This window comes from Solanum verrucosum, unplaced genomic scaffold, assembly GCF_900185275.1.
Source record: "Solanum verrucosum unplaced genomic scaffold, falcon-dt-bn FXZP01000289.1, whole genome shotgun sequence".
Lineage (NCBI taxonomy): Eukaryota > Viridiplantae > Streptophyta > Magnoliopsida > Solanales > Solanaceae > Solanum > Solanum verrucosum.
In genome coordinates, this window is record NW_026020016.1 from 257405 (window position 1) to 279828 (window position 22424).

At 32.3% G+C, this 22424-nt stretch overlaps 3 protein-coding genes and 1 non-coding gene across 5 annotated transcripts; 3 read left to right on the forward strand and 1 right to left on the reverse strand.

The window, feature by feature from the left end:
* Positions 1 to 10461: 10461 nt before the first annotated feature.
* LOC125820955 (protein LAZ1-like) lies at positions 10462 to 15108 on the forward strand. 2 transcript variants are annotated; one of them, XR_007442552.1, is made up of 8 exons: positions 10462 to 10716; positions 10799 to 10855; positions 11459 to 11567; positions 12042 to 12226; positions 12321 to 12409; positions 12940 to 13201; positions 13859 to 14115; positions 14403 to 14636. XR_007442552.1 is itself a non-coding variant. In XM_049500379.1 (8 exons), the coding sequence occupies exons 1-8, from the start codon at positions 10540 to 10542 to the stop codon at positions 14739 to 14741; spliced, it is 1470 nt and encodes a 489-aa protein (XP_049356336.1). In that variant the 5' UTR covers positions 10462 to 10539; the 3' UTR covers positions 14742 to 15108. The 2 variants fall into 2 exon arrangements, 1 of the variants encoding a protein (XP_049356336.1); XM_049500379.1 differs by having other exon boundaries at positions 13864 to 14115; positions 14403 to 15108.
* Positions 15109 to 15409: 301 nt separating this feature from the next.
* Positions 15410 to 15496, reverse strand: TRNAY-GUA (transfer RNA tyrosine (anticodon GUA)). The gene is given in 2 exon segments: positions 15410 to 15445; positions 15460 to 15496. It is a non-coding gene; the product is annotated as a tRNA-Tyr (tRNA).
* A 710-nt stretch (positions 15497 to 16206) lies between these two features.
* Positions 16207 to 17606, forward strand: LOC125820956 (syntaxin-124-like). The gene is made up of 2 exons (XM_049500380.1): positions 16207 to 17052; positions 17152 to 17606. Exons 1-2 carry the CDS (start codon positions 16452 to 16454, stop codon positions 17481 to 17483), a joined length of 933 nt encoding a protein of 310 aa, XP_049356337.1. The 5' UTR covers positions 16207 to 16451; the 3' UTR covers positions 17484 to 17606.
* Positions 17607 to 18497: 891 nt separating this feature from the next.
* On the forward strand, positions 18498 to 22328 carry LOC125820964 (uncharacterized). The gene is made up of 4 exons (XM_049500389.1): positions 18498 to 18685; positions 18846 to 18916; positions 20546 to 20632; positions 22067 to 22328. The coding sequence occupies exons 1-4, from the start codon at positions 18577 to 18579 to the stop codon at positions 22088 to 22090; spliced, it is 291 nt and encodes a 96-aa protein (XP_049356346.1). The 5' UTR covers positions 18498 to 18576; the 3' UTR covers positions 22091 to 22328.
* Positions 22329 to 22424: the final 96 nt, after the last annotated feature.

Genomic DNA, 22424 nt, shown 5'->3' on the forward strand with positions numbered 1-22424 from the left:
TAGTTCAAAATTTATATTTTAAAATATTAGATCAATAACATGATCTTCCGTTAGATATTGATAATTCTTTTTACATACCAAGATACGACTATTACTTGTCTGCATGCTTAGTAAACACAAAGCCTTGGCATGTGAGAACATTTCTAATAAGTTGAATTTTCTCCGTAAAATGTAACGGATGGAGTTATATAAGCTGGCCTTGTTACCACAACAATAATTTTGATATCTAGTTCATTTTTTGGTCTTTCCAATGAGAGTTTTAGCCTATAAAATATTCACTAATTTCCCCATTTTAAGAGGCTAGAAATTAAGAAAAGCTAAAGCTTTGTAGAAAACATATAGTAGTAATTAATTAAGTTGATTGATCAATTAACAATTATGGCTGGAAGTAGTAACCAAGCAACCAAGTTTCATTTGGCCCTATTTGTTTCTTTTCTTCTCATTGCAGTGGCAGTTGAAAGTAGACAAATTGGAAGTAAGTTAGCATACTTGAAATTGTAATATCTGAACAGAGACGGATTCAGAATTTGAATTTAATAGGTTCAATTTTCAAAAGATTTGACAGTGTTATTTATCGTATTTTTGAAATTATGAGTTCATAAACTTAAAACTCTGAATTCATTTCAATTTTTTTAAGAGATAAAGGTCTGAAAAATACCCCAACTTTGGCCGAAATTGTTGTTACGATACCAAACTTTATGTAAGATCTATTACCCCTGAACTATTTAATAGTGTATTTTTTACCCCCTGAACTATTTAATAGTGTATTTTAAAGGTATATATGTGTCCACATGGACACATTACTATTTATAATTATGCATTATTTTTTATGTCCACGTGAGCAAATATATATGTTTAAAATACGGTTTGGGGGAGTAATAGGTCCTCATTAAAGTTTAGTATCGTAACATCAATTTCGGCCAAAGTTGAGATATTTTTCAGACCCTTATCCTTTTTTTAAGTTGTTAATTCAGGTTTGACTTTTGAGCCCTTTAATTTATTTATTTTCCATAATGTAGTTACTGGAAAGAGTAATGCTACTCTTGTTTGCAACTTGACCTATGGAGCACAATTGGGTGATACTTGCTTTGGCGTAGGTCAGAAGTTCAAGCTCACTGCGGTAGAATTCGGTTCTTTGAATCCAAATATTAACTGCGATGAAATATTTGTGGGCCAATGGCTTTGTGTTGAAGGATTTTCTTTCAAGTAGACAGAGGTTATATCATCGTGTAGATGTGAACAATCAAAGGCGGAGTCATTTGAAAATTATGTGTTTGGAATTTTAGCTTCTTTTGTACGTTATTGGATACTAGATCTAAATTAATAATTTGTATATATTCAATAAATATCTTGATAGAAATATAAAATTTAAACTAATATTACTGAGTTCCATCAAATCCACATATCACACTGAATCAACCTTTGTAAATAACTAAATCTATGTTATCAATAAATTTAACATAAAGAAAAAAGCTCCATGAATTATTTTATGGTGCCACCTCAAAATGAACATCAAACACCAAATGAAATTTTGTTTTTCTTCAAAGCAATACATATCAAGTGAAATGATAATAGATTTTCAGATTATATATGTTCGACAATAGTGTAGGGGAGTACTCTCAGAGAGTAATGATAAAATCATCTCAAAATTTGAATCATAAAATTAACCATGGATGTTTGCATTGATGTAGGTAGCGTATATTATACTTCTTTTGGGTGCAATCTTTACCTGAACCAAATATAAATGTTCTACAATTAAATAACATGGTCATCTTAAAAATAATCTCTAATGACCACTACAAATAGAATAGAAAAAAATTATCCTTTCAAATTTCTTATGTATAAAAATAAAGATCTTTTACATATAAAAATCAAAATCTCTTATAAAATAAGATAAAACTAAAAATATATTCTTTCTCTTGCACTTAATACCAAGAGGCTCACAGCTTGCCAATAAAGAATTGAACTTGCAAAATTCAAATATACAAGGAAAATAACCATGACCTAACTTTTTCTTTTATAACAAACATTGATAATATAGTTAAAATGTCACATCAAATTAACTTTAATTTGAATACTTATATGTAAATTGATGATACATTTAAGCGAGCAAGTCATGATAAATCGATAGATGACCTCACAAACTCTCTTGAATTATACATCTTTATTTTAAATTTTCATACATAATACCTCTCTTTTCCTCTCATGATATATACATATCTTTTATACTTTTAAAGTTACAAAAAAAAATCAATATAATGACATACAAAATCATACATAAATTTGTAGTACTTCATATTATATTCAATATAGCTATATATTTTAATGGATATCGTTTCACAAACTCTACTGAATCGACACACGCTTGTTCAATAGTTTCATCTAATCCTAATAGATTAACATGACTTTATATATGTAATCGACAATCAACATTCAACCTATCTTGTTAAATTATTCACAAGTTCTACCAGATTAACATCAACACTAGCATAAACGATTCTCACTCACCAATTTAGTCAAATAACACCAAATCAAAAACTCACTTTGTTTTCTTCATCAATACCTTCTTAATTAATCCTAGGTTATATCAATTTTGAACTTGATTAGCTAAGGCGGCCATATATTACCACAACAATGACTTTGATCCTTTGTTCATGTTTTGGTCTTTCCAATGTATTTTCCACCCTATAAATTATCTTATCTTATTAATAACTTCATTTAACATGCACTAATCTCCATTAAGAGCAAAATATATACTACTATAGCTTTGTAGAAAGCATATATAGTAATATGTCTGGGAAAAAAACTAACCAAACAGCTAAGAAATTGGCAATTTTTCTTTCTTTTCTTCTCATTGCACTGGCTGTTGAGAGTAGACAAATTGCCAGTAAGTTTGCATGTTTTAAAATGTGATTCATCAATGAAAAGTAAACAATGTCATCTTCGTTTTAATTTATGTGAATCTATTAGCTTTTTAGGCTATTCTTTTTTTTTAAAAAAATCTTTTAAAATATGGAAACACTTTAATTTTAATTTTCTAATTTATGTTAAATAAGAAGACAAATCCATAAATATTAAATTCTGACTTCATCTCTAATCTAAAACTTATTTTAGATTCCAAATTTTTAAAAATTTTACCTTCTTTTTGAATTGCATGTCAGTCAAGTAGTACGACATAAATTGAGACGGTGAAAGAATATATATATACTTTGAGTCCCATTGGTGCATTTTAAGACATTACTAGTTGTTGAGGTTACTACTTTCTTTTTGATAGTATTGGTCTTGTTTAAAGTATATCAGTCTAATAACTTAACTAATCCATTTGTGAAGTGCACTCAGTATAGTAATAGTCTGATAGTTGAGACTTAACCCCTTTCTTCTTTAGTAAAGCCAAACACCCGACTATTATATTGATTAGGCTAAACATAATTACTGTCATTATGATTGAGAATTTTCTTTTCTTTTTTCACCATAATGTGCAGTTTCTGGAAAAAATGACGCGAAGTTGGTCTGCAACTCGGTCTATGGAGCAGAGTTGGGAGACACCTGCGCGAGCGTAGGAAATAGATTCAAGCTCACTGGAATAGAATTTGGTGATTTGAACCCAAATATGAATTGCTTAGACATATTTGTGGGCCAATGGCTTTGCGTTAATGGATCTGCTTGAACTTTTAAGTTGGGCCGAGGCTGATCATCATTAACAAAATAGCCTCTTTATTTATAATATATAACATTTGCATAAATAAAGCTCCATGAACGATTTTAATTTTCTTTTTGGAATATTTTCTTGGTGTTGTCATCAATAAAGTCATTCTAGAAAAATATTAAAACACAAAGCTCTTGTAATTTCTTGTTGCAATCATTGTCATTTTAGCAAACAAGGAGCACCTATCGACGATGTATATTTTGACGCGGAATATAAATTCTTATGTAAAACTTTTTTTAAAATAATAAATTTAAATTCATAATTTAATAATTAAAATAATATTTGTATCAAGATTTTTAAATGTTGCCAAACAAAAATTTGGGATTGGTCTTTAAGGAAAAAAGAAAAATAGTAGGAAATAGACATACTTCACTATTATATATACTATAGTAGAACCTCACTAAATTAATATAGGTAGACCATGAAATATTATTATTATTTTGTAGAGGTATTATTTAATCGATAGAGTGTTTCGACACCGTAAAATTCATTCGAGGATGAAATCTCAAAGAATTTAAATGAACCCACCTGTGAAAATGTTATCTTTGAATTTGGGTTAAGATTAATGATCTTGATTACTGCAATAACATAAAATTACCAAATAAAAAAAGGAAAAACTACAGAAAATGTCAAACTACATATTATATTAAAATAATATAGCTACACTATATTTTATTTATAATTTATGGATATATTTAATTAATAAATAGCAAAATACAACTCACACCCATAAAATTTACTTTTTCCCACTTTTCACGCTTTCTCTTCCCTATTTCCACATTTTCAGCCTTCTTTGATTATCCCTAATTCAAAATCTTTATCCCCAAATCAATTCTATTACTCCTAAATCAACTTCATCTCCTAGTAGGATCCACAAAATCACAGATTCTTTGCCCATCAAAAATTGCATACCATTACACTTTGAATACCTTCTATTGTATTTGATACCTTTACATTTTTGAATACCTTCTAGTGTTTTAGAGTTATATTGTCATTTTGTTTTCTGAAGAATATGACTATAGTAAATGTTGTCATTCTCTTAATATACTTTTTTTTTTAAAACAGTATCCTATTTAATAAGTAATTTATTTTTCTCATTTATCAGGGATTGTGGGATATATTTCTAGCATTTACAGAGTACCTAAGTGAGGGTGAAGGTATTCCAGTTGAATACCTTGATTTTAAGTTATACTGCATCAAATACGTACGTCGCACTATTGTGGGAATATACATCGAAGAAGATGGAAGAAGGTGCTATTAGCGAGAATGAGGCACCACCCAGAATGATTAGGCCACCCACAAGAATCGATAATAGTCAACTTGTTAGGATCGATTAGTTTCTTATCCTAATTATCATTTTGAACTTCTATTTAATGCTTATGGTTAAAACTAATATTTTTGTTTTTTTGTCAAACATTATCAACTCTTCTATTTATATATATATGATCATGTTGCAATTTTTTGTTGGGGTTATTTCATTCAATGTAATGGTAGGAAGAGATGGATATATGTTTGTATAAATGTAAAGTTCATCTGAAAACATATACACTTGGATATCTACTTTTGGTAATCAATTTGTTCAGTTGAGTGTTTTTTTTATCAACATATTCAATAGTATAACTGTATGCTAGAGTCTTTTTCATATCAAAATATACACAAGTATTACTATATTCATTTATCGTCAGTTATTGCTTAAAGAAATTTGGATACTTACATTCTTAAAAGTGATAAACATACAATAAATGTTGGTAGTAATTACATTATTCTATGTTTTTAAAGTAAGTAATATGTAAGCGTATACAGAGAACATTGTTCCTTTTGTATTTTTATAGGTTGTGTGTTATATTAATCAAATTTTTCACTAATATAACTGTTTTATATATGTATTCACCAACATATTATCAAGTATAACTATATTCACGTATTATCAGTAGTTTGAGTGTGTCAATACATATTAATAGTATCAAATTGAGTATTGAGATAATATTCAAGTTAATTTATAATTTAAGCAAGCAAACAAAGAAACAAATATTTCAAAAGGCAAATAAGAAAAAAATTATTCATTTATTCGACATAATGATAATTAAGTAAAAGAACACTTCAATAGTGGGATGTATCAGGTCCTATGCATTCCGTGTTGCAGTTTGACATGAACTGCCTATTATGACCACGTTATCCACATGTACTACAAGAATTCGTACCCTTCCTTTTACTCAACTCACTAAATGACTTCTCCCATTGCTTCTTTGGCCTTCCCGGATGTCGCTTGTATTTTGGTGGCAACACAACTTCAGTAGCAATGTGTTCAGGTATATTCCATTCACTTTTGTTAGGGAGAGGATACACATGCACTTCATATGTTTTCAATATTGTTTCTGGCTTGTAAAAGTCTGAACAATATTCATTTGGAAGATTATTTTTTTTCAACACCCTCCATGCATGTGTGCACGATATTCCGTCAACTTGAAACCTGTTGCAACTGCAAGTCTTCTTTTCCAAGCATACAATATAAGTCTTCCCTTCATCACTTACTGAATAAATGTAATCAATTGACGGGACAACCTAGAATCAATACGTAATTTCATTTACACATTCTATATGAAAGTATACATACATTAAATACTTAAATAAATGAATACATAATCAACTGAATACTAGAAATATTATTTTTCTCACAAAAAATTAACCTTTCATTAATATACATACCGCCATAAATCAGAATACGAAGCATATTCCTTCAACACTAGTATCTTGTCAATGCTATATTCTACATAGCAATTCTCTTCACTCCATTTTTCGGAATGCCGGATCAAAACTGTGATGGTAGCCATTGAATTGTATTTTTCTTAGGCGTCAATTGAAGAAGAAAGAGCAAACATAATTTTTATTTTTAAACGGATAAGAATCCTAAAAGGTAGTGGTCAGTTACATATTTAAAGTGCCAAATTTGTGGGTTTAAGGGCTGGAAAAAAGCCTTGTCAGTTACATTAACTAATTTACCTTATTTAGTGAGAAATTAATTAGAATGTATTGTTGTATTAAAAGAAAAAAACGACATATATATGGATATAGCCATTTTGTAACACAAAGTGTAGCTATTTTTTTTAAAATATGATACTTATAGCTATTTCAATCTAATAACCCTAAAACTATAGCTATTTCTGTAAGTTACACATAAAAAAATAGCATAAACAACTAAGAGAGAGAAAAAAGGAAAATAAAAAAAAGAAGTTAGTTGGACAATTTAAGGAGCACAATTCACGTGGGGAAAAATCAATTTCGCTAAGTATTATTTTTTAATATATTAAAAGTGAAAAGCAACATGGAAAAACTAATTTTGGAATAATAGAAAAAACAGAAAAGGAAAGGAATAAAATGAAGACAAATAATGATTTGGTTTATGAAAAAAGTTTCCAAAAATATCAAACCTAAGTAGAATACAATTAGGAAAAACGTTTCTTTTTTCGTAAAACAAACACTTTATGCCTTAAAATAAAATTAATCCAACACCTAAATCTCAAAAATAATTCCGAATCCAATTACATAATGGAAACAATTTCTCCTAATACTTTTAGAATAATGACCTTTTCAATTCTATATAACAATCACGCTTTAACCTAAGAAATTACATTCTCAATTAGTAAACTTTTTCTATTTCATCAAATTTTTGTCAATTTCAAATGGAGGAGAAATCAAATAACAAGGATGCAACAACAATTGATTCTACAAAAAAGTCTCTGGTTTTACAAATCTTACTACTTGTATTAGCCATAGCTCTTGGTGTCACTCTAGCTTTTCACGTATTCTATGTTGATCATGAAGATACTACTATGGTACTTCGCAATCCCAAATTCAAAATTGAAGCAGTGTCATCATCTTCATTTTCTGTATTGACTCACTATGTTCATCCTTTGATAATGTACAATCCAGACAATTGGAACCTCACTTTCTCAGTTCAAAATCCTAACAACAATTATGATTTCTATTACAACGATTTCAAGGCTAACATATCATATACCAACACTCTTCTTTGGAGGGCCAATGTGTTTGATAAACTCCATCAATATGCAAAAGATCAAAGCTTAATCGATTCAACGTTTGCAGCTTTACCTGAGGCATATGAATATTGGATTGGTACATCTATTGTTGGTGACTTCGTGTCTGGTCAAACTACAAGATTTTCTGTTAGTCTGAGTGGTAAAATTCAAATCAGTGATCGTAAATCACCTTCTCACATAAGTTGTCGCGAACTTGAGGTGTCTTGTGGAGGTTTACGCGTTGAGAATTTACAAGACACTACTCAAACAGGAGTATTAGTTGTTGATTCTTCAAAAGCTTGTGTTGTTATCTCTCAAGATTCAACATGTTGATACTAAGAAAGAGCATAGGGATTAAAGTTTTATATATTCTTTTCTTTTTTGTTTTTGTAGACAAGTTTATGAAAATATATTAAGCAAGTATTGTTATGCTCTTTATCTGGCATGTTTAATTTGCATTTGCTCATTAAGCAAAATCAACTACTATTAGTTACTACAAATCTATTTAATTGTGAATCACTAAGAATACGAGCCAACCTATGCACACTTCGACTATTTCATCAGTTACTATTAAGATTTGACTTTTGTCAATTTAAGCGTTTATAGTAGTTCCAAATGGCAAGTTGTATTTTTTGAGCAGTCTAATGTAGTCCTCAGCCTACCACTGGAACCATTGTGAAAGCTTAAAGCAATGTTGCTCGAAGTCAGTGTGTTATCGAAAGTAAAAAATGCAAAAAATTCTAAGGTTTGTTGGGATTTTAAGCACAACTCACAAATAAAGTGTGAACTTTATTGAGAAAAGGCGCAAACGGAGAAAACATACAAGTGTATACATACATGTTTAATCCAACACTAATAATCATAAGCCTGAATAACAAATATATGAATAAAGAAATTGATTTTCAATTTTAAATTACTTATTTGGAGATTAGAATATCTTTTTTAGAGCCTATAAAAATAAACAGGGTGGGTTGGGGGGTTGGGGTACTAGATAGGGGATGGAGTAGATTAAGATTTTTTATTTTTTATTTTTAAAAGTTCTTCTCTTTTTTAATTATTAAATTATAGTATTTAATTGTTTAAAATATTTTTCTTTTTTTTTTTAAACTATATATATCTATGTCTATGCTACATCAGCAAAAAATTCCACATATACGCATAGGTGGATGGCATGTGACATAAAAGGGGTGTTTTTATATTATTTAATATAGTAGATGAGTGTTTTTAAGACGCTCAATAATTGGGGGACTAAAATAATAATTCACGTCAAATTTAGGGGTGTTTTCATTACTTATCTCAACACGAATTCTTGAACAATAAATAATCAGTCTAGATATTCATGACCAAGAAGTACTGGATTCTCTTTCAGATAGTCCTTGAACGAAAAAGGAAGGTTGGAATGCTAATTGCGTCTACTATATTGAATTTACCTAAAAATCCCCATTTTGGGAACGTCTAGTGCCAACAGTCGTTGAATGAGTGTTAGATATATTTTTACTTTTAAAAGAATTATTAATTTATAATATTAATGGGAATTTATATAGAGATCTTCTGAAGATATATTATCTTATTATCTTATCGAAATGAATGATTTTTTCCATTAGTCCAAGTCGGGACCGGAGAAAAATAGTATCTTAGAGAGGTTATTAATTAACCGAGTATTAATTTAGTGATGTTTTACTATATTATTATTTATACTTTCAAAATATTATGCATCTTACCACTAATTGAGTTATCATATATCAAAGAAGATAAAATTAGGGGTTGTTTGGTAGAGTGTGTAAATATAATGCTAAGTAGAGTGTATTAATAATGTTTGTATTAATTATGCTTGCATTAATTACACATAGATATTTTTTATGCATTGTTTGGTTTGATGTATTAGAAATTGCATGCTTGACATAAAAATATTAATTTATAAAAATATCTTCCACAATTTTAGTGAAAAAAAGGTAAAAAGGGTGTTAAGGGGTGATTGAGTCTTTAATCATGCTAATACATGCATTAAGTTCCTTGCATTATTAATACCTAAAAATTCAAGGTATTATTAATACACACTTTAATATACCAAACAAACATTAGTTTTACATAAGTTGAAAAAAATGTACCAAACAAGATACTATTAATATACAGAGTTAATACATGCATTATTTCTCCTAATACACTCTATCAAACAACCCTTAGATATATTTACTTTGCTATCAGATACACTAAAATAGCAAGAGAGACAAGTGAGTGGAATTTATTATGTATCTTAGATACATGCGAATCACACTAAATACACATTAGATATGTGTATCTAGGATATCAGATACATAGGAGAGTGACGAATGAGATTGGAGAGAGACAAGGGAAGCAAACGAGATTTGTTATGTATCTCACATACATGCGAATTCACTTGGATACAATGTATCCAGAACATATTACACCTAATTTTGATCTCATGTATCCTTTGGACACACCAAAACTTGATAAGATATGTCATATTACAAATTCGAATGTATCTGAGTAATTAACTCCTAATTAAAGTTCCCAAAATAAAACCATACACCATAATAAGGACCATTTGATCATTTTCCATCTTTATTGCTTCTTAATTTAATAATCTCTTCCCCTCCGAATATCCGAATATAAGGCGGGTACTTCTTAATTCTTTTCAACGTTCAATAGTACCGATTCAAACATTATTAGCAAAAACTTGTAAAAGATTTTCAACAATTCCCTAAATCGATCGGAATCATCGGAAAAAAAATTATATCAAAATTTGAGAGAAATTGGAACCCTAAAAGGTAGCTGATGCAGAGGATAATATCTATTTCATTGGATTATTTGAATGGGATAGTCCAGAATTTGGCTAGCAGCTATTCAACACCTATATGGGCAACTTTAGTTGCTGGGTTCTTCGTAATCCTTACTTTAGCACTCTCTATGTATCTCATTTTCGATCACTTATCAGTTTACAAACATCCCGAGGTGATTATATGTTCTTTTTGCTGTTTTATTTCATTTTTGTATGTTTATTGCAATAATATATGTATCTGTTTTGTAATGGCAGGAACAAAAGTTTTTGATTGGAGTCATATTGATGGTGCCTTGTTATGCTGTTGAATCAGTCAGTTTCTGCTTTTTCTTTGATTTTTTAAAAGTTGTCCTGGTTTATATGAGGTTAGATTAGCAGAAAGCCAAAATCTTTCTCGAAATACCAAATTGAAAAATTAATCCAAGGGTGTAGCTTAGTGGTTAATGAAGTGAGTTGAAAACCATGGGGTCTCAGGTTCAGTCGTGATTTCTTTGCATCTGTTCTACCCTTGGTGGATATAGTTATTTAGTATCCAGAAGCCACAGTTATCAAAAAAGAAAAAGAAAATTAACGAGTCGTCATGATCACTCATTAAGAAATAACATTTGTCAAGTGTTTGAGGTTTTTATCTCTTTGTATATTAGACATTGACATTCCTTGGTAAGGGCCTTCACTTTCACACTCCATCAAAGTGAAGTGAAAAAAATGGGAGATGGTTTAGTCATGGATATTCGAAGTTGATATTTATGATATTTGTTTCACAAAGTTTTGTTATAATCTTATGAGACTAAGTTAAACACACAGCAAAGGCAAACAATTTTGTTGAAGATCTCAGCCTGTTTTGACTTCGAGAGTTATTGTCATAAAACCAAATGAGTTTACCTGGCTAATTCTCTAATATGGCTTATTTTTCAGTTTGTGTCATTGGTAAATCCAGCGATTACTGTTGACATTGGGATACTACGTGATTGCTATGAATCCCTTGCCATGTACTGCTTTGGGAGGTATCTTATTGCATGTTTAGGTATGGATATTTCCTATGTTAAGTTTGATTACTTGGTTACTTCCATCTAATGTTTGGATTCAGGAAAGTAACCCAACTAACCATCCTGCATAAAGAAATAATTTTTGCCCTTGTTTTGCAACTTGAGAAGATGTGATAGCTATTCATTGACGTTCTCTTATTCATCAGCAAATTCCTTCTCATACACACACATACACATGCTCACGTGTTTCTTGTTGGTATGACAGCTGAAGTTTGACTGCTTGATATAAAAGGCTGGTGTGCCTTATTTGCTAAGTGGTCTTCTTAAGTACCCCTATACCGTAAAAATGTAAATTGAAGTTTCCAGAGCTTAAATTTGTCTCATTTTGATTTTACTAGTCTATGCTACTGGTCACCAGCAAAATATCTCCAAAATCTCTTACATGAACTCGTTCAGTTATTTGTGTCTTTCTTCCTTTCTTTTTTCCCCTTCATTTTTTTTTTTTGAATTAGGTGGAGAAAAGAGGACCATACAATTTATGAAGAGGGAAGGACGTGCAGGCTCAAAGATGCCACTACTAGAGCATGGCTCTGAAAAGGGAATTGTTAAGCATCATTTTCCCATGAATTATATTTTCAAGCCATGGAAACTTGGTCAGTGGGTCTACCAAGTTATCAAGTTTGGAATTGTCCAATATGTAAGTGTGCTACCTGAATTAGAGCATATATTCCTTTGGACCGACAAGATTTACTCGTCTCTTGTTTTAAATACATACAACACAAACTCTGCAGATGATAATCAAAGCATTTACTGCTACTTTAGCAGTGATTCTTGAAGGTTTTGATGTATATTGTGAAGGAGACTTCAAATGGAATTGTGGGTAAGATACTCCTTGTTGTCATTGGGTAGCTCTCTCGCCTTGATTTCAGTTGAATTTGTCCTTTTATCTATCCCTTTGATCACATAGTCTTTTTATCCTACATTTTTCTTTTCTTCCCATGATAGCGATGGTCCTTTACTACTTTCCTCGGCTAATGGGAAAATATTTCTTTGTTTTACCCTGCCTGGTGCCTTCCAGCATAAGACTGTCTTTGTGTGCCTTTTGGTGAAGCTTAAGTTATTATGTCTTTATGTGCATACATTTTATATAAGATAGCCAGCCAGCCAGGGAAAGGGTCTTAAATTCGAATGGAAGGCTATCCCACAATAATTCATGAATAGTGACTGCATAGTCCTCAATGTTCAATTTATGGGTATAAAGCTGCTTCTATTTGGTAGTTACTCCTATAAATAATTATTCATCTAGAAATATTTTGACAGTCAATACCATGTTTTCATGCTGATTTGACCATGTAATTAATGAAATAACGGTCCAAGATATCTCTTACATTATCTATTTTGTCTTTGTAGGTATCCGTATATGGCTGTGGTTTTAAATTTCAGTCAATCATGGGCATTGTATTGCCTAGTTCAATTTTATACTATTACAAAGGATGAATTATCTCACATCCAGCCGCTGTACAAGTTTCTAACTTTCAAGTCAATTGTTTTCTTAACTTGGTGGCAAGGCCTGGCAATAGCCCTGCTTTCTACACTTGGTTTCCTTAAAAGTCCAATAGCTCAAGCTTTACAGTTTAAGTCCAGCATTCAAGATTTCATCATATGCATTGAGGTAATTGTTCTGGAATTGGGCATGTTTTTATTACTTCTAATGCCAAACATTTAGTTTGGGCCGTCAGGAACTTTGCTTTTGTGATTGCTCCTAAGAAATAGCACACAAAGCTCCTTGTTATTCTATTAAGGTGTGGGCTAGAAACTTGAAAGATAATCTTTAATCATACATGATGGATCTTGCATTCGTTCAACATCTTATGTTTTACAGCTGATGCATCCATGTGCCATTTGATCTATGCTAAGGTGCATACCGATGTGCTACAGGAACTGATGCATATTAATGTCGAAAGCTGCTCTCAATAACTCTTCTTTTAGACATTAACTGCCGGCATAATGCTCTAGAATTTGCTTATTCCGTTGTGAGGTTTCATATTGTTGATTCTGGAGTATTTAAGGACTGTTTTATTCTTTATTTGGGGTCAAAGGCAAGTTTATTTCCATACCGGCATACCCTATCCACAAAATGAGGGAAGAAAATACAAGTGCAAACCCTGCCCATGATTTTTATGTTTCTGAAGGTTTCTTCGGGGTATGAGGGTCGAGGGATGGGTAATGTCACTGATGAATATAAGACACTAAGCTTCTATTTGTGATTTATTGAAACTTGATATTCCTCCAAAATTTTGAAGTTTAACAGCTCTTGTTATTCATCCAGTACAGATGGGCATTGCTTCCGTGGTTCACCTCTATGTCTTCCCTGCCAAGCCATACGAGCTGATGGGAGAGTGTTTTACTGGGGATGTTGCAGTTCTTGGAGATTATGTATCTGCTGATTTGGCAGTAGATCCTGACGAGGTTAGAGATAGTGAACGTCGCACCACATTACGTCTTCCTCAACTGGACATTGATGATAGGGGCGGAACAACCATAAGAGAAAGTGTTAAAGATATATTTATTGGAGGTGGTGAATATGTAAGCATCTCTTTCTCTTTGCTATTATTAGTGAAGTGCTGCAAACATGTTGGGACATTCTTAAATGAAAGTACTCATGCAAATTGGGTTAACAGAATCTATAATATACGCTTATCTGGTAAAAAAAAAGAGTATATAATATAAGCTTGAGTTGCAGCTCGAACTTGATCTCGTTCCAGTTTACTCTTGAGCTAAGCTTGAGTTTTCTTAAATTTATTCCGTCGAGCCTACTGTCTCTATATTTCACTCTTCTCCTTCCTAACTATACTTTCTGATCCTGCAAGCAGATAGTGAATGACCTGAAATTCACAGTAACCCAAGCAGTAGAACCTGTGGAGAAAGGAATACAAAAATTACATAAAATCTCTCAGAACATAAGGAAGCATGACAAAGGGAGGAAAACAAAGGACAATAGTGGTGTTGCCTCATCATCTCCAACAAGAAGAGTCATACGTGGGATAGATGACCCTCTTTTGAATGGAAGTGTAAGTGATAGTGAAACTTCTAGGAGGAAGAAGCACCGTAGAAAATCTGAATATAGTGCAGAAAGTGGTGGAGAGAGTAGCAGTGATCAGAACTTTGGTGCTATTCAAGTTCGTGGTCAAAGGTGGGTAACCAAGGACTAGCCAAGAACGAAAGACTGAAAAGTAAAATCCTAAAGATCTGGGCGTAGTATGCATCTGCTGCTTTGGAAGCCTGCAAAAGTTGTTTCATTCCCCACTACATTGTTCTTCTGCTCCAGGGAAGAAGTTTTGCTTCAGAGATGCACTCTTTGAAATAGAAGTGGTGATATATATTATGAGAACACTTCTTGATTGATTATACGTTGTCATTGTTGTTGCACATATTGGATTTTGGAATGTTGTATAGATTTATGTATCCTCCTGTGTTTATGATCCCTCTCTGTAACAGGATCTGTTAGATGCTTGAGGTCTCTGCATTCATGTATAAAGGGAATAGCTACTAAATAGCTGAGCAATCTACAGTTTAACATATGAAACTTTGTTGAGATGTATTTCAGCATGACAACAACAACATACCCGGTGTAATCTCAGACTATTTTTGATAGATCTTCGACTTAACTAAAACAATTCCAAACGATTTGTAAAGAGGAATAAAGAAACAGGAGTAGTAACTACAATAAAATAATGTAAAATGGAAGGTAGTATACAAAGAACAAAAGAAAGAACAGTTATGAACAATCGAATAATGTGATAATCGAAGCACAAAAAAATAGGTGATAACCGAAACCAATGAACAACAAATGAAGATGAAAAAATAAAAAATAAAAATTTCCGACCTGCCGGATTCGAACCAGCGACCTAAGGATTATCTGTTTCCAAACTACAGTCCTCCGCTCTACCAACTGAGCTAAGGTCGGAGATGACAATTAATTAACAATATTGCTTAATAACATATTTAAAGTATTTCGTTTTTGGTTACAAGATCAAATTTAAATAACAAATCAATTGAGCTACTAAAATCCCAGTGTAAGATAAAATCTTGATTCCCTGAAAGAAAGGGAACCAACATATATATCATCTAAGTTTTACTGAACTTATAACGAATATGTACATCCATTTTTACCGATAGCACACAACCGATCTCGAAATTTCTCATTTTCTTTTGATGAAACATGTTTTCCTTTCTCTAGTCCTCATAACTTTCTTTATTTTAAGCAACATATAATTATAACACTATGTATTATGGTTCACAAAAGACATGTGTGGCTTTAAGGGGAGACTAATAAAGCCTTTGTATTAGTCCCAAAAAATTTAAGTCCGTGAACTTTATGATTTTAATTTTTTTAAAAAATAAAATTAATATAAAAAACAGATTTTATATTTGTATTTTATTTACATACATATCGAATGAGTTAAGCATTTATAAAATTATTAGAAATATAAATTGACTAGACAAGGTCAATTCACACTCCAAGTGTCACAACAAATTTTCCTGTTTTAACGACCTTCCTCAAATTTGGTCTGGTGTAACTTTAATTTAACAATGGCTGCATAGCCTCAAATAATAAAATCGTTTAACAAATAATGATTTTGATCATTTCTTATCTCTTAATGAAGTCTTTGCTCTTGTCTCCTTCTCTTCTTCTCCCTCCTCCAATTCATCGTCTCGTTAATGAAGAGAGAAGGTATAGACAAGAGCGCAACATTTTCCCTTTAACAACAATAACAATACTTGTTTTTTCGCTGACCATCAACCTATCACAACCCTCCTCCGCGTGGGATAAACAACAATTTATGTTGAGGATAGGTACATACCAAGACTAATTTGTCCATTGAGAAAAAAAAGAAGGGGAAATTGAAAATCAACCAAAAATGAATGACTTATTCTCTAATTCGTTTAAAAAGTATCAGGACCTTAAAAAACAGGTCGTAGTAGATGATTTGGAGGGTGGTCAAGTTGGCCAACCAGGTACTGAAAGTATTGATCTTGCTAAATTCTTTGAAGATGTAGAAAATGTGAAAGAAGATATGAAAGATGTGGAAAAATTTCATAAAAAATTACAAGAATCAAATGAAGAGAGCAAACTTGTGCATAATGCCAAGACTGTGAAAGAAATAAGGTCTAGGATGGATTCTGATGTGTCACAGGTCTTAAAACGCGTAAAAATGATCAAAGGTAAGTTGGAAGCCCTCGAACGATCCAATGCAGCTCATAGGAAAATCTCGGGATGTGGACCAGGTTCTTCTGCAGATCGAACAAGGACTTCTGTAGTTAGTGGTTTAGGAAAGAAATTAAAAGTCCTCATGGATGATTTTCAAGCATTGAGGACAAGAATGAATGATGAATATAAGGAAACGGTGGCAAGAAGGTACTTTACTGTGACAGGAGAGAAAGCTGACGATGGGTTAATTGAGAATTTGATATCAAGTGGGGAGAGCGAGTCTTTCCTCCAGAAGGCAATCCAGGAACAAGGTATCATGTTAGTTGTTTGCCCTAATTTTCTTATCATATTTCATATCTTCTCTCTTCTATTAATTTATGCATGACACCTGGTTATTTGGATCTTAACAGGTAGGGGTCAGATTATGGACACAATTTCTGAAATACAAGAAAGACATGATGCTGTGAAAGAGATTGAGAAGAATTTGATTGAGCTACACCAAATATTTTTAGACATGGCTGCATTGGTGGAAGCACAAGGGCAACAATTAAATGATATTGAAAGTCATGTGGCACATGCAAGTTCCTTTGTTAGGAGAGGCACAGATCAATTACAAGAAGCAAGGGAGATTCAAAAAAGTTCAAGAAAGTGTGCTTGTTTTGCTGTTTTCCTCATCATTTTGCTTATCATTCTCCTTACTTTCCCTCTATGGTGGCCATTAGTTGCTAGCAAAATATTATAAGATGACCTTTTTTTTTTGGCAATATGACTATTGTTTGTAAGAATTTTATTCTTGTATTCAATGTCAACACTTTGTTTTCTTTGACACTGTATTTATATAAGCAATTTTTGTCACATCAATGGTCCATATATAGACATGTTACAAGACCTATGTATATTTGTAGAGGAAATTGCAAGATGAATGAAATTGTTAAGAGTAGAATGTTAAAAGGATGTTTATACTTGAATATTGTATAGTGAAATTAACATTTAATCGATCTGTTTTTCTTTTTTTCCTTGAAACAAAGATCTATGATTTTTCTCTTTTCATTATGTATAAGTTCATTATTATCGGGCTGGTTGGATATTTGCGCTTATAACAAGTACTTAAGCTATATATATATATATGACACGCCTTTATGCATTTGATCAAATACTTTGTTAAAAATCAACTAGTAAAGTATGTCTCGGTCATGTTCTCGGTTCACTGAAATTGCGTCAATGTTTTCAAATATCATTAATGAAATTAAAATAAGAAAAAATATCTTTTAATGAAAAAAGTTGAAGTTCTATCATTTTCTTTTATGAGGAAATGAGATTTCTCGCCCTCTTACTGTCTTATGCATTTAAATTCAAAAGAAAATGGTTTTTTTAGATCTTTTATGTGAAAAACGAAAATTTCTTAGGTGTGAAACTGAAGATCTTTTATAAAAGAGACATAAAACTAAATAAAAGTTTGTAAAGGACTAAAACTTCATTTCTCAAATATAGTGTAATATATATTAGCAAGTAATACACGTGCAACACATGTAGCCATGTATGTCAATTGATTCGGTTCAATTTTGAAGTTTATTAGTTTGATTTGTAGACATGTTAAATTGTTATAAAACCATTAAGATATCGATCTATCTGTTGAAATAAGTTGTAACAAACCAAATGAACCACACGCACACGAGTTTGACAAATTAAATCTTACTCAAAAGCAAACACGGACAAAGCAATAGAAAAGACAGAAGCTACGTCGTTTCGGCGACCTAAAGTTCCTAACCCCTTGTCCAATTGAAGCATCAATTTCAATTTTTTCTCTCTTCGATCTCACTTCTCAGAACAAAGCTATGGCTACCTCGTTGACAATGGCGGCTCGTCGGGCGGCAGCCTTCACTCGAGTCCCCTCCTCAACCACTGTGTCTCTTGTTCAGCGCCGCGGCCTTGCTGGCGCAGCTGGTAATGTTATCTTATACTCTAAAATTTTTCATCGATTCATTCAGATGTAGTAGAGTTTTGTTGACGGATTCATTTGCTTTAATGTTGATCCGTTAATATAAAATCATATGCTTTTTTTGTTTTTGATTTGTTGATGATATTGAAATGTGAATAATTCCAGATCATCATGGGCCTCCTAAGGTCAATTGCTGGAAAGAACCGATGAATCCTGGTCAATGGAAGGAAGAACATGTACGTTATATATGAAGCTTTTTATAGCCTATTTTTCTTGCTATTGTCTGTTCAAAAGGAGCAAACTCTTTCTTAGGTCTTTAACGAATTAATGCTTGTGCAAGTTTGGCAATTGCAACTCGAAATATCATGATACGATTCTTTTTCTTTTCCTGACTAAACTAGCAATATGTATCAGCTAATTCTGTCCACCAAATCACCTCGTGTTTTGTCTCTGCTGCGATTTGAGGCTAAGACCTCATGGTGCTCAACTCACTTCATTGACAGAAAGGTCATGCTTTTGGGTGCAATTTTGATTTAAACTTATTACTCAAAAAGAAAAGTTATCATATGATGCTATATTTTCTTTCAACAAATGCTATAACAATATTATATGCTCACGTCTTCTCATAATAAACTAATGCTAAACAGTATTATTATGTTCATTTCTTCTAACCCTGAGGGGTAGCTCAGCTGGTAAAGGCCTGGGACAAAGTCCTTCAGGTCGCCGGTTCGAGCCCCAGCAGGGCCACTGGAGGCATTACAAACCGGCCGCGTCTCCAGGGCCCCGTGGAACTAACCGTGGTGGACCCGCCTTGAAACAGCGGGACCCGGTGGGTACAGCTAGTCGGGTTCGCAAAGCGACGCCCGGAAACCACGGTAAAAAAAAAAAAAAAAAAAATGTTCATTTCTTCTTGCAATAAAATAATCATACAAAATCAAACTTCTGATTTTAAAAGGAGAGAGTATTAGTGGAATGTGATTTCCAGAATAACAAGGTGTTACATGAACTACTAATATGGAGTACTAATGACAAAAAAACTAGATTGTTTAACCGTGGAAGGACTGTAGGTATGGTGGTACGTGTAATTAGGTAATTAAGATTTGGAGAATTGGTATATTATGCATTTAAAGTGGTCTTATATCAAAGTCTTCGATTAAGACACTATCAAAAGAGCTACTCGAAAAGTTCCTAGGCACATCCATATCAAGGATGAATAGGTACTAAAAGAGCCTGTAAGAATAGACCTACTAACTACTAGAAAGTTTTTCCAGAACACTTGATCTCCCTTTCAGTAGTCACAGTGAGAATAAGAGAAATACCTATAGCTCACTATTGGAACAAAAAATGGATTTTTTTTCAAGAATGATATCTTAGTGCAACTGTACATATCCAATTCATCAGTGTTGTTGGTCATGATCTTGTTCAATCCTACTTTTGAGAACCTACTTAAGTACATTTATTATATAAAGAACTTGTATCACTTATCTTATATATATATATATATATATATATATGAGAAAGTATGTTTTTAAAAAAATAAGTGAAGGGTTAGTTTGACGAAATTAAAAGAAACAAAATAGAGAATTGTGTTGATGGTGCTTGTTTTTCTTGACCAAACTAAACCTGGATCAATTTTGTTCAAGCCCTTTCTGGTGTAAACCTAATATCGTTTTAGCCGATTGTGGACTCAATTTGATCATACTTGGCTACGCTAGAATCGTAAAACAGGAACAATCGTACCTATTATACCCGTATTAAGGAAGTTCACAATCTCAACCATAGTAATGTTGTCTTTGGTGCTTTTGAAATATAAAATGCAAAGATATGTATGATTGCAAATGATTTTTTTAATTTCTTTTTTGCAGTTTGTGATTGTATCTTTGTCCGGTTGGGGCTTGCTTTTCTATGGTGGATACAAGTTATTCACTGGAGGCAAGAAGAACAAAGAAGAGGTACTTGTCTGATCTGCTGAAAGTGCAAATACTGCTACCTATTTACTTATGACAAATTGTTTCAGGAAACATAGATGATCATATCTGCTTTAAGCAATGTTTTTCAATGGATTGCAATCTAGTTAGAATCTCAATCAAAACAAGGATGAGACTGAGAAGAGAGTGTCGTGTAAATTCAATAAATGTTTAAAATATCAAAAGGCTGCCTGGAACAACTTAAAAACTATTAAATGGATGTTTAGGAACCAAGTTAAGAATCAGGAAACTTAGTATGGTGTGTATGTTTCTTTCTTAAAAACCACATACCCAGTAGTCCGTGTTTGTAAATTCCTAAAAAGATGCTGTGGTGTTTTTGATAAAAAGAATATGTTCATGAAACATGAAAGCAGGGTACTTACTTTATATTTTGCTCCTATAATTGCCTTCTCCCTGATGGTCAGTGGTGCAAGGAGAAAGAAAACTATCAGAACATTTTGCTCAGATACAGTTGTCAGCTACCCTTTTCCTGGCCAATTGATTTAATCATGTAGCAGGGCATGTGAGTGGTCATTGCTTTCAAACGTGTAGTATATTGTTGTTCATGCAATTTTTTTGGTACACAATTTCCATACCTAAAATAATAGGTTTACCTAAGTTTTCCTGAGCCTCACTTAGCTTGCTGGTTCCAAGCTTAGATAAATTAGGAGGATCACAGTAGCTTGGTAAATATTGTTAAAATATGCTGAAATCTAGATTTTGGGTGACATGAATAAAGCCAATTGGATGCAAATCTTTCTTCTGGTCGGGCCCAACTGATTTGAGATTGAGGCATAGTTGAATGATTGAAAAAATAAGTTTACCTATCAGTGAGGGAAGAGAGAGAGTATCACCTTGAGATATATGATTAGAACTTAGAAGGTCTAGACATAGTGAGAACAAAAAAATAGCATCTCTACTTTTATTTGTGTACCCAAACCTCGAAAGATTTTGAGATCCAAGTCAAATGTATTAACAAAAAGAGCTATACCTTAAACAAAGAGGAATTTAAGACGGCCTATAGGAGACATTGGATAAAGCCAAACTTCAGAGGTGGAGGAGTAAAAAGCTACCTTCGATTCAATTAGAGAAATGCTGAGTTTTGAACAAGGTTTACATTTCAGTGAATTCTCATACTGAATAGCTCATATAAGCATAGAATTTACTGAAACTCAATTCTTGATACATGAACAGAACAAGAATTTTCAGCTTATGCTAGATGGACCTTGATTTTATACGAATTTTATATTTTAGGATACTAAAATTCTGTGAAATAATGGCAGATTAATTATGTTTGAAGGAATTATTTGCTGATACAATTATCGCTTCTTTTTGAGTGTCCTTTACCTTCCCTGCAAACAAGGATGAGTTTTTCTGTTTGTGAGGAATGACATCCTGGGTTATCCTTTCTTTATGCAGAACTTGGTGCAAGCATCACAATAAGGTGGGAATTTTACGTGGCATCATACCGAGGTTGGGATATTTCAAGTCCAAAATCGAGAAGTTCTCTCTAATAATACAACTTATTGGACATTCAATTCTCATTTGATGAATTTTCTTATCATTATAAAAATTACCAGAGAGCCTGTGAGCTACTAAATGGTGGACAAAAGTTGGTTGCATCAATACTGCAGTATACTTCTTTCTTTTGTATACTGATAAATGAAACTGGTTTTTGTCAGTTTGCTTTCTAAGGTTCATTGTCATCTTGATCAGTTGTGTGGAAATTGTATTCACATTAATCTGAAGATCCGCGTACCATAATTTGTAGAAGCTT